The sequence below is a fragment of the Leopardus geoffroyi genome, chromosome A3 (genome assembly GCF_018350155.1).
Source record: "Leopardus geoffroyi isolate Oge1 chromosome A3, O.geoffroyi_Oge1_pat1.0, whole genome shotgun sequence".
In the NCBI taxonomy this organism is placed as follows: Eukaryota; Metazoa; Chordata; class Mammalia; order Carnivora; family Felidae; genus Leopardus; species Leopardus geoffroyi.
Genome location: NC_059336.1, coordinates 1,189,884 through 1,202,497, shown reverse-complemented (window position 1 = coordinate 1,202,497; position 12,614 = coordinate 1,189,884). Strand labels below are relative to the sequence as shown.

The window sequence follows — 12,614 nt, the reverse complement described above, 5'->3', positions numbered from 1 at the left end:
CTATATCCTGACACCCAAAGCCCAAATAGAAAATATCTGCCTGTACTGAGAAGGCAGAATTTCCCTTTGGGAATAATTAAAGCCACAAAGAAGGAAACAATCATTTCCGATGTAAGAAAGCACTCCAGAGATTTCCTGACCAGTGTCCACGCTGCGAGACTAGTGCTGGGCCTCCGCCTTCGTGCCGGGCATCTGTGCGGGCAGCGGGTAAGCTGGTGTGGCCTGGATGCCCACGGGGTCCCAGCTCTCAATCACGAGGCACTGGGGTGGCTGCGATCGCCAGGTCTCCTTGTAGGCCAGAAGTTAGTGGGCGACTGCCACTCTCCCCTCTCAGTCGGCGTCTACTTCAACAAAACCTAAGTGAAACGGCAGAGTTTCAAGGGAGTCTTACAGCTCATCAAGACACCTTGATGACGTCTGGCCAGAGTGTGCAAACACAAGAAGTGCATTTCTCAGGGCGCCCGGCTGGTTCAGTAAGGAACAGCCAGTGACTCCTGACCTTGGGGCTGTGAGTTCGAGCCCCATGTTGGGTGTAGAGATTATAGAAACAAAAATAACCTTACAAAAACAAAGCGTATTTCTTAAGAGGAAGGAGGGCGATGGTTCCGAGCACCCATCAGGAAGCTGCACCAGGAAGTCGGGAAGGGAAAGTACCGGCCGCCTGTCTGGGGCAGGGACAGGCGTGCCACACAGCAGAGCAGGAGGGGAAAGTCTGAATCGCCACGAATAGTCTCAACCTAACAAACACAGAATTCACCGAATGGAGCATACACATTCTTTCCAAATAAATCCAAAACTTTTAAAAACCGACGAAGAGGTCACGATGGAAGTCTCAACAAACTTTCAAAAATGGTTTCTTTGTACAGACCATCTTCATTGATGACAACGTAATACGAAAACGTGAAAAACAGGGGCGCCTGGGTGGCTCAGTTGGTTGAGCATTTGACTCTTGGTTTCGGCTGAGGTCACGATCTCACGTTTTGTGGGTTCAAGCCCTGAGTCAGGCTCTGCGCTGGTAGCATGGAGTCTGCTTGGGATTCTCTGTCTCCTTCTCTCTCTGCACCCCCCCCCCCACTCTGCCTCTCTCAAAATAAAAAAACTTATAAAAAATTTAAAAAAATAAAATAAAATACAAAGTAGCCAGAGACCTCTGCTTTAAAAACAGAAAAAGTAAAAAGCCAAATGCTTTCACCTCAGTGTGACAGAAAAAAATAAAACCTTAAAAAAACGACACAATAGGTAACGCTTTGAAATAACGGACATAAAAGCAAATTATGATAGAAGCAAACACGATCAGGTGCCTGGGTGGCTCAGTCGGTTGTGTCTGACTTGGGCTCAGGTCATGATCTTGCGGTTCGTGAGTTAGGGTCCCGAACTGGGGGAGCCCCGCTTCTCTCTTGCTCACTTGTGCCCCCTTTCTCAAAAAAGAAAAAACGAGAAAATACTACCACTGACTCTGCCGGTCCCCCAAATGCTGACAGAGCAGCAAGAGCAGAATCCGGGACACCCAAGGCTCACGGAGACTCGGGCACAGGCACCCAGGTTCAGAGTGACAAAGGAGCAGAGGGGGGACGGAGCTGCAACGGGGCCACCAGGGCCCACCCACCAGGCCCGGTGACTGTCCTTGCCTTCAGAGCCAAAGAGGGGGTATGTTCCTGTCTGGAAGGTTGAAGGAGGGGTCTGTGTGCAGGGGGCGGGGGGGGACACCAGTCAACAGGGGACCGGGGGATGCTGCGCACCAACTGGGGAGACCGTCAGCCTGTCAGCCGTCACCCCAGGGCCACGGACTAACTCAGGGTGCCCGTCACTGGTGAAACAGGAACCAACCAGTCAGAGGCTGGCGGACGTGGGGGCAGGAATTCCCGCAGCACCAAGTGCTGGTGCTGCCGGGAGAGTGGGCAGTGGTGGGGGGCGGGGGAGGGGGGCGGGAGGTGCAGAGGGAGGGGCCGCCCGCGGCTGGGCTGAGATTCCCGGTCCTCTCTCTCGACAGCTCCTCATAACCAGTGGGGAAGCTGCAGAAGACATTATGGGGAGAACGGGCAAATGCAGGCAAATCCAGAGGTTACCCCTGAGCCGGACAACAGTTTTGTACGGAAGTTCCATTTCCTGAGTCTGAGCACCGTATCCCGGTTCCGTAAGACGAGGCTTTTGTTCTTCAGAAATACACAAGTCCTGAGGTATCTACGAGTCGTTATTAAACGGTTCAGGAAAGTATATAATGAGAGCTCAAGCATGACAGAGCGAATGGGCTATGACGTTAGCAACTGGTGACTCTGAGTGAGGCTGGTGGGCACCCGCCGAGTTCGGTACAAATCTTGGAAGTTTTCTCGAAGTTTGAAATTCTATCAAAATTCCCCATATAAAGTGAATCATCTAAATTCAGAGTTCTACAGACACCCGACCTCATCTCCCCCAACCCTCAACGTCATCGTAAGCAAACGTGAGGTGGGGCAGAGTGGGTGCAGCTTAAGGAGACTCAAAAGCGTAATTAAACGCAATACATAATCCATGGGTAGGGGCAGGTTTGGAGGAAAAAAGAAAAACCGCTACGAAAGTCATTTGAAACATTCCGGGGAAACGCCAATATGGACCATTAGATGACAGCATGGCGATCAACCTCGTGAGGCACAGTAACGGCACGGGGGTCGCACGGGAGAATTTTCCAGGAGACGCGTCCAGAAATATCTAGAGGTGAAGAGACACGACGCCTGGAAGCGTCTCTGAAACTGCGCGGCCGACACGCGAGTGTGTGACGTAAACACGGTAAACGCTGACCCTGGGTGACGGGTGCAGAGGTGTTCGCTGTACCGCGTGTATGTTCGTTAGAAAAACAACACAAACTGGCCTGGAACCAACACAACACTGTATGGTAACTACGCCGGAAGTGAAATAAATTAACGAAGAAACAAGAAAGGGGCCGAGGGAACCAGGTGTCTGCTGACGGAGCCCCAGACTCATCTCCCCGTCGCCCTCTGGACGGGGCTTGGTGCCTCCTGGGCGCTGAAAGCCTCGCACGTCTGCACCAGATGCCGGAGGCTGCCCCAGCCGCCCCAGCAAGAGCACCCTCATCTGGCCACACAAACCAGAGCCCCCCCCCCCCCCCCCCACCGGCCCACGGCGGGCCCCGCACGAAACGTCGATCAGATGGCGCCCGTGGGGACGGGCACAGAAGACCCCCCCAAGACAGAGCCAGGCGCCTTGGCGGGGGCTCGGGCGCCACAGCCGCCCGGCGAGACCAGCCTCGGCGAGGGAGGCCTCGGTGCCCCCGCCCCCCTGCCCCGGCCACTGCCTGCCGGAGCCAGAAACCGCCCCAAACCCTGACTCCCCCTCCTCTCCAGCACACTGCCGCCCCAAACGACCCGCCCCGATCTCCCCCTAAAACCTAAGAGAGCGGGCCTCCCCTGTGTTCCCCGCAGCTTGTGTGTCCTGCATGGCAGTTCCTCGTTCCCCAGAGACTCACTTTGCCAGTAACACCACCGGCTGTTTTGTTTTTAAGGCTGACAGGCCACTGCTGCCTACGACCCTCCAGACCCCCCGCCGCCCCTGCTGCAGGCAGGGCCCACAGAGCAGCTCTCCTCGTGACAGGACCGAAACGCCCCTGCATCGTCCGCTCGGCCAGCAGGCTCTTGGTCTCATTCGAAGGGTGACCCCCCGGCATCCTGAACAAGCCTGGGTTCAGGGACCTGCGGAACGAAACGTGTACTAAAACAACTCGGGAAAATCACTTAAGACTCTCGTCAGAACAGAAATAGGTGAATAAGAGAGACCGGTTACTGAGGAAACAGCCATAGACCCTGCTTGGCCAGCTGTGTGCTAACCCAACAAAGTGCTCCCCGACGTCCCTGCAGCCCCTTTCCTGACCGGCTCTGGAGTCTGACCCAGAAGCAAGCCACACATTCAGCGTAACTAAGTTCAGAAACACCAGGAAGCAGAATGTATATGAAATGTGAAATATAACACCTGTAAGTTTTAACCTATTTAAATCTTTGGGTATATACGAAGACAGTTAACGAATTTTTACCGTTGTCGTAAGCACCTTCAATACGTTTGAATAAATTACATGAATACTTCATTACTAACAGGTACCCAGAGGCAAACATTAAAATCATTTTCAAAAATGTAAAAGCTTGGGGCGCATGGGTGGCGCAGCAGGCTAAATGTCTGACTCTTGATTTTGGCTCAGGCCATGACCTTGTGCTTCATGAGATCGAGCCCCACATCAGGCTCTGCACTGAGTGTGGAGCCTGCTTGGGATTCTCCCGTCCTCTCTCTCTCTCTCTCTCTCTCTCTCTCTGTCTCTCTCTCTCCCTGTCTCCCTCCCTCCCTCCCTAGCTTGTAAATGTGCATGCGCTCTCTAAATAAACAAATATCAATTTTTAAACACACATATATACACATATGTATATATGAACGTACGTAAGCTTTTTCCAAAAACGACACACAAGTGGCCAACAGACATGTGAGGCCCGACATCACTCCTCATCAGGGAAAATACAGATCAAAACGACACTGAGGTACCACCACCTCTCACCTGTCCGAGCGGCTAAGATTCACCACTCAGGAAACAACAGGTGCTGGTGAGGATGCGGAGAAAGAGGAACCCTTTTGCACTGCAAACCGGTGGAATGCAAACCGGTGTAGCCGCTCTGGAAAACAGTGTGGAGGCTCCTCAAGAAGTTAAAAATAGAAGTACCCTACGACCCAGCCATCACACTACCCTGTGTTTGCCCAAAGGCTACAAGACTGCTGATTCGAAGAGGCAAACTCACCCCAATGTTTATAGCAACACCATCGACAATAGCCAAACTATGGAAAGAGCCCAAACGTCCATTGACTGACGAATAGATAAAGATGTGGTGGATATATACACACACACACACATACACACACAATGGAGTAGTACTCAGCCATCAAAGAGAGTAAGATCTTGCCATTGGCAACAACGTGGATAGAACTAAAGTATGATACTGAGTGAAACATGTCATTCAGAGAAAAACAAATACTGTATGATATCACTCATCTGTGGAGTTTAAGAAACAAAACAAATGGCCAAAGGAATAAAGAGACAAACCAAGAACCAGACTCTCAACTACAGAGATCACATCACACCGACGGTCGCCAGAGGGGAGGGGGTCGGAGGACGGGGGAAATAAGTGACGGGGATGTAGGAGCGCACCTGTCGTGATGAGCACCGGGGGACGTGTGGGAGTGCCGAATCCCTACGTCGTACACCTGAAACTGATATCACGCTGTGTGTTCGCTAACTGGAATTAAATAATAAAAAAAAATACATAAAAGCTTTATTTTATCAAAGTTAACAGTCTGTCTCCAACACATAATGTCAAAGAGTAAGTGCGTCATAAACAACCGTAAGGGACCCAGTTAGAAGAAACGGGACATAAACGCTGCTCTACGACGCAGCCAACGTACAACGGAAGGACGGAGCCCTGCCGTGCGGAGACACAAGGGAAACGGAAAACCGCCTGCGGTTCCCGGCCCTTCCAGGATCTAGACACGAGAGGCTCTTTCTAAAAGGCTTCCACGTTTCTGCGCCAACCTCAGCTCAGCGCCTAACGGATGCTGAGCCCACAGCAGCAACCACACGACGGCTTCGACAGGGAGCAGGGCCGGGGCGCTGGGCTTGCTTCGCTGAGGCCTCGCCACCACTCCCCCTGACCACCAGCATTCTGAGGCCAGTACCTGCAGCCGAGGTCCCCCCGAGGCAGAGCACTGAAGCCAAAGCCGCGAACGCCTCCATTCTTACATCTGAACCACCAGGGAAGGGGCGGCTGGACTCCCATTCACACCATGCGTTCGGTCCTACCTGGAGCCACGCTCGCTCGCTACAATTGCCCCTGGGACTGAACAGACAGGGTCAAGGCAGCGCTGGCTGCAACAAGGAGCCAGATGCTTGGGCTCCAAAGCCCCCAAGTCGTCCCCAGTCACGCAGCCCACCGAAGAGTCTCGCTTCTCCGCCTTCTGAGCGCATGTGAATTCCAGACTATTTAACACGTATCTGTCTCTGTCTCTCCCTTAACTATTCTTGCTTCATCCCATCACAAAGTTTTCAGAGCGTAAAAAAAGACCACATCTCCCAGGTCTCTGACACCCCTTCAAGCCCCATACAATCCACTGCACACAGCAGGCGCTCGATCTATGATCTGACAACCGATCCTCAGTCACTTACACCGTGCATGTCAGTGAACGGACCCCGGCCGTGATTCTTATTTCGATACACGAAGAGCTACATCATTAACGAGCGGAGTTCTGTTCTCGGTGATCTCAGTACCTGACCCTGGATTCCAGCAAGAACAACAGTCTGGGATATCTCAGGGAAAAAAGGAGAAGTAAGCTCTCTGGTAAGTTTATAAAATTCTAAAAATCTCCCTGCTCCGAATACTGACCTTCTTAAGAGAATCTCCGTGTCGCTCCTGAATGTACTTCAGGAACGCCGTGGTCCACTGGAGCGTGGTTGCCTTATCTGTCTCGGCATTGCAGAACGGGACTAGAAGATTCAACTCATCACAACAAATGCGGATTCTGCGCCTACGGTCAAAATCCAAAGTGATCACCCAGAGAAGCAGAAGCAACACCAAGCAGTAAAGCAAATGTCTGAATGTGTCGCTTGTGGCCCGGCCACCAAGTGCGTGCTCAGGACCACGCTCCGCCACGACCATGTGGCCCTCCTCCACAAGGCCGACCTGCTGCAGGGGTTTCCACGGACTTCTCATGGGTCAGGAGCAAGGGCCAGTTTCCAGTCTCCAGACCAAGCATGGACCCAAGTCCCGGAAACGCGAAGCAAAATTTTGTGGGGGGTTTTCTGGGTGGACAGCTCTCCTTGGGCCAAGGAGCTCACCCACAGCTCAGGGTTGCAGCTATGATCGGCAAGGGACCCCGGGTCAAAAGGATCACACACGACCAGTCTGTTAATGCCCCGAATCCCAGCCATTTGAGAGATCATTCATTTTTTAGAGATCGTTCACATCCCAAGTGGTCTCATGATTTACGCCATTTTTAGCTCTTCCCGATTACCAGCTCATACAACCCTCGTTGCCCATCTTCCCAAGCATACACTCAGAATCTGTCGTAGCGATCTCATGAGGTCGACGTGACAGCTGGCATTTACGAGATGCTAACTTCTACACAGAGGCAGACACGTGTGACGTACACACGTGTTTCATCCTGTCTCCAATCCGTGTGGTAGCCAGCTCTGCTTTGTAGATAAGAAACTCAGATGAGAGGTGATCCCTCTGCAGGCTGTTAAACTACGAAAAGGCAGAGTAAAAATCTAAGCTCTCGCTGTCAGCATACGGTAGAAGGGTTTTCACATAGTAGGTGTTAAATAAATGTTTATGTGATAAATATCAGAGTAGGAAAAATGTCCTTTCTGGTTCACAAGTCCTTGCTGACACAGCGCTTCAAGTAGAGTGTGTGAGTGTGTGTGTGCCAGTGGGTGTGAGTGCACCTGTGTAAGAAGGAGATCTAGCTGGCCAGCTAGCTCTAATATATCCTTTTAAAAGGAAAGAAGTCGCCTTGGGTCAACATTCGCCCTTCGTAGTCGAACGTCTGCCTTGCCGCATGCTATAAAAAGGAAACTGGTACAAAGTTCTCAATGAATGACTATGTTAATTATGTTAGGGAAACATCAGGTAAAAATCCAACTGTAATAGAGAAAAACTAGCCACCTTTTGATTCTACATAAAATTGCAGATTCAGGGCGCCTGGGTGGCTCAGTCACTTAAGCATCTGACTTCAGCTCAGGTCATGATCTCATGGTTCGTGGGTTTGAGCCCCGCATCGGGCTCTGTGCTGACAGCTTAGAGCCTGGAATCTGCTTCGGATTCTGTGTCTCCCTCTTTCTGCCCCTCCCCTGCTCATGCTCTGTCAATCTCTCTCTCTCTCTCTCTCAAAAATAAATATTCAAAAAAATATTGCAGATTCTAAATAAAACCTGCAGATAAAACGACAGTTCTAACCCCTTTCTTTCCCAACATTCTTAAAAGAACCAGGCAAAGCTAAGTGCCCCATTGTGCACCCTGGCCATCTCCCAGCAGCCTACTCACAAGGCGGGCCCCTGATGGCATCTGGACACTCAGATTCCAGGGGTTCCCAGCACCATTAGTTAGGAGGGGCTCCCTGCACCCACAACATGTGCGTAACCATGGTTTATGCTGTGCACCGGCTCATCTCCTGGGGTCCTGGGATTGGCTGCTTGCCAGGTAGGAATGCCTCCATGACATGCCCGCCAAGAAAATCTCGGGGCCCTGAGTCCCTCAGGAGCTTTCCCAGCTGGCCACAGCTGGTGCTGGGGTTGCTGAGTGCATCTGGGAGTCCCCTGGGAGGGGACACCTGGGAGCCTGCACCTAGCTCACTGGACGCCCATCCCCCACCCAGCACCTTTGGTAATTTTGCAGGTTCCTTTCTCTGTAATAAATCAAAACCCTAAGTCCTAAAGAATCATCAAACCTGGGGGGTGGTCCTGGGGACCCTGATCCCCCTAGCAAAACAAAGTCAATATTCACTCTGGCCAACCTCTCTCCACTTTGAACACATTGTGAATCAACTGAACTGCTGTCTCATCAATAACTTGCCTATTACTGCTAATAACTGGAATAAACTTGCGTGTTGATGAACAACCACACGAGTTACCTTCTATCTCTTTCCATGCGGTTATGCCTCTCCCTGCGCTGCGACCTTCCTCCCTGCGGCCCGCTCTGGCTCTGCTCCCCGAGGTCTGCCTGCGAGGACTCCGCGGGTGGCCAAGCGCCCTGTGCGGCGGTGGAAGCTTCACCCACGTTCTGAATCTCTCCAAGGGCTCTTCGTTCTACATTTGTGTCCAGCTGACGAATTCTACTCCGATTCCTCTTATTTATTGCTTGCTTACATAGAGCTTCTTCTTTGCAAAAGAAGAAAAAAGTGTATTTTAATATTTTATTTTACTTAACTTCTTCCCATTAGTGCTGAATACCTTTGGTGCTATTTTCAACTCCAGACACACATTCACGAGCAAGGGACACACAGGACTCAACAGGAAAAGCTGCACCTACTCCAGGAACTTGTACACAAAGCTCCAAGGTTCAAACCACAAACCTGAACATAAATCTGTAACCAAATGAGAACACTCCGAGTATTATGTAATCGATACAACCTTGTCAAAAGTCCCCTGTTAATCAGCAGATGTTAACTACCACCTATCAACGGAGAAACCAAGAAGTTACTGAACTTCTCTGACGTTCAGAATGAAAAAAGATTTTTTTTCTCCAGAAGATTTTCTTTTACGCGATTATTCTAACGTGACAGCGGATACTCTAACCGCAGTGCCCAGAAGACAAAACGTAGGTGGCCTACGGTTAAACGTGCCCTCACCTCACAAGTGATTCTGTCCACACGAGGAGGGACCGCCTCCTAGCTTTGACTTCTGCTGGAGGAACGCGGCAAATTTCATCACACGCACAGCGGGAGGCCCCCAGCTAACACGTGCGGGGTGTGCGTTCCCAGGATGCCAAACAAAAGCCAAATAAATCTGTGGCACAGGAGTCACCACCACATCTTTCAGAGCGGGGGACCCGGTGGGGAGCTCAGTGCTGGGAACGCTTTGTTCCTGAAGCTGAGAACTTAGCACATGGTCTGACTAGCAACCTTTAACTCTGCAAACGGTAACATGCGCTTCTGCACGGAGACGCCAAACCACGAGACCTGCCCGCTGCCTCGGCGGCTCCGTCGCCCCTGCCCTCGCCGGCTCTGGAAAACCTTGGGGTTATCTCACCCAGTGAGTCAAAAAATAGTTGGCTCCCAGGGAGAAAGGGATTGCGAACTCACTCTCAAGATGAGCAAGGTTTGCCTTCAGCAGTTTATTTCTAAACCCTTCTGAATCACCTTATGGCCTCTTGTTCCCAACTCAATCCTCTGCCCATCTGCAGATTATCTCCTAAAGCTTTTAGCAGGTTTCAGACTCCTGGCTCACTCGTGAAATATAAAATAAGAAAAAAACAAAAACAACGCTATTAAGTGCTTTCAGCAACTTGCAGGAAACGGTAAGTTTACGGAAGCCCGTCATTCTTCCGTTCACAGAGATCACTAGCAAGAAAGAGGAGCCTCCAAACTCAATGTTTCCACACTAAGTATAAATATGTTTGGAATTCGAAAGAAAGTTCAAAGTGAAGAAAAGTCCCCCACGTGGAAGTACACTTCCAAGACCGTCTCATGTTTACAAACCTCCCCCCCCCCCCCCCCAGAATGACATCAGGGCAGCGCCCGCTCCCCTTTGTGGCTTACCTCCTACTTTAATCCAAACCTGCTCAGGCAAAGCTTTGTTTCTACCGCCCAAAGTCTGTTTAGTGGATTCAACTTCCTGCTGGTAACAGAAAGAAAATGCTCTAGGCAATCCAATATCCTGATGCTTGGCAGCTTCGAGTATAGAACATGGGTTACTAGAGCTCTGGAAAAACGAAGCCACAGGAACTTTATCAGCATGAGACCCAGTCGGTCCCCTCGATTCCACACAAAGCACATGCACTTCCACAGAAATCACGTCAAAGACATCATGGCTACACGGAGGATTTTAAGACATTCCCCGACCACATGAACACTCTCGACGTTAAGGATTATTAAGCTCGGCGAAAGAGAAATCCTTCAGATCGAATGAACTCAACTCAAATCCACTTGCTACAAAAGAGCAAAGCGGGACCAACTGTCCCCTTACCTGCACCTGCGACGGGTTCGAGCCGGCGTTGGCCGAGCAGGCGTTGGCCGTGAACACGGGGTACGTGAACTGCAGGGCCGTGGCCGCGGTGGCAGTTTTATTTTTCACTAACGTCGTGCATTTGTTTTGTTGCTGATGAAGAGGGACGTTCATTAATTCGGAAGGATGTCGGATAAGAGTGACCAAACTGCCGAGACAAAAAAAACGTGTGAAGAGTGTGTTGCGGGAAATGTCCCGAAGCGGTACAATCGCCTTTTCTAGAACACGCAAGTCTGTTAGGGTGAACGAATGCCCCTCATCACGGAAACCTCTGGCGAACAATCACCGACTGGTGCTGCGGCGCACAAGCTCAAGCTTCTTCCTCACGGAGGATCGGGAGGCTGTGTGTCACTGACAATCTCTCTTGCTCTGTTTTTTTGGCCATTCTCCAAACTCTGATGACTGAGGGCGAAGTGGGGACCGCCACTGGCTAGGGACGGACAGAAAGCCGAGGAGCCGCCGCAGCACACGGGCCGCTCCTCTCCAGGAGTCGCCCCTGGGGCAGGACTGACGGGCTGGCGGCCGGGCTGCAGGAGAAGCTACGCTCTGTGGTCAAAGCCTCAGGACAAGACGCTTTCCTTCCACAAGGCTGCGTCCGTGCGCGCAGTGAAGACACCGCTAACCTGAGTCAACATGGGGGAGACACACCTCTCCTGACACGCAGGCGGGTAATTCGGTGCTCAGAAGCACTGGCACACCGATCTCAACTGGAACTTAGCCCTTCCGCGTGCAGACAGTGCTGACCACAGAAGCCCACGCTCTGGGGTGTGTACTCAGTCCTCCCAAGTGCTTGCTCACCGGCACCTGCACAGGGCACAGAACCTTGCAAGTCGGCCCCTTGTTACGATGCCAGCCGGGAGGAGGCTGGGGGCTTTCTAGCGGCTGACTTTACCTGCGCCCTGACCCAGCTGGGCCCAATCCCTATTAAAACGCAAGCTGCGGTGGCGCTGGCTTTGCACCAGATCACCTGGTCTCTACCCAGACCCGGCCACGCAGATACCAGTCACAGCCAGGCTGGCGGCCTCCTCACCAGGGGTCCGCATGTGCACCCAGACTGAGACTTCGGCCTCTGCACGGGACCTTCCGGTCCGCACCCTGACGGAGGCTGGCGGCCTCCTGTGCGCGCAGACCCGGCGCGGCCCGCCCCCCGCGCCCTCCCCGCGCCCGGCCGCCCCGGGGTGGACACCCACTTGTTGAGCGCCACGCCGGGCTCGGGGGGCTCGGCGCCGCGCGGGGCGGAAGGCGGCTCAGCGATCGGGATGCTGTTGAAGCGGTCCTCCAGGCGGACGCGCACGGCCGACTTGGCCCGCGCCTCGGGCGCGCCCTCCGCGTTCTCCTTGCCGCCGCCGCCGTCGGGCGCCTTGGGCCGCGGCGCGCCCGGGCCGGGGCCGTCGGCGCCCGGCGTCTTCTCAGCGGCGGCGGGGGCGCCCGCCTCGCTGAGCAGCATCATGCGCAGCTCCTGGAAGTCGACGTGGCCCAGGCAGGGCGCGGCGCCCGCGAAGCCGCCGTCGGCCAGCGCGGGCGGGCACAACACCGGGTACACGGACGCCGCGCCCCCGGCCGCCGCCGCCGCGCCCCCCGCCGCCGCGAAGCCGCCCGCCGCCGTCGCCGCGCCCGGCGCCGTGGCCGCCAGAAAGGCCGAGCTGAGGCGCGCGTCGAGCTCGCCGTCGGCCGCCGCCGCCTCCATGTGCGAGTAGAGGATGTGCTGCAGCTGCGTGTACTCCACCTCCGTCATCTCCACCAGGCTCAGGTCGGTGGTCGTGAAGCTCAGCCCCGCCTCGCCCGGCGCCGCGTCCGCGCCCTCGGGGCCCGCCGGCCCGCCCGCCTGCGGCGGCTCCCGCGGCCCGGGGCCCGACATGCCGGCGCCAACGGC

At 53.6% G+C, this 12,614-nt stretch overlaps 1 protein-coding gene across 7 annotated transcripts in view; it reads right to left on the bottom strand.

The window, feature by feature from the left end:
* The window catches only part of TCFL5 (transcription factor like 5), a 16,169-nt gene extending 3,555 nt beyond the window's left edge, over positions 1 to 12,614 (bottom strand). For 2 of the 7 annotated variants that reach the window (XM_045444009.1, XM_045444015.1), the window contains exons 1-5: positions 11,932 to 12,614; positions 10,703 to 10,889; positions 10,276 to 10,438; positions 8,650 to 8,896; positions 6,405 to 6,546 (exon numbers count right to left, since the gene is read on the bottom strand). In XM_045444009.1, the coding sequence (XP_045299965.1) occupies positions 6,405 to 6,546; positions 8,650 to 8,896; positions 10,276 to 10,438; positions 10,703 to 10,889; positions 11,932 to 12,599 (1,407 nt within the window). In that variant the 5' untranslated portion in view covers positions 12,600 to 12,614. The remainder of the gene's footprint in view (positions 1 to 6,404; positions 6,547 to 8,649; positions 8,897 to 10,275; positions 10,439 to 10,702; positions 10,890 to 11,931) is intronic. The other 5 variants (XM_045444010.1, XM_045444011.1, XM_045444013.1 and 2 more) reach the window with 5 other exon arrangements.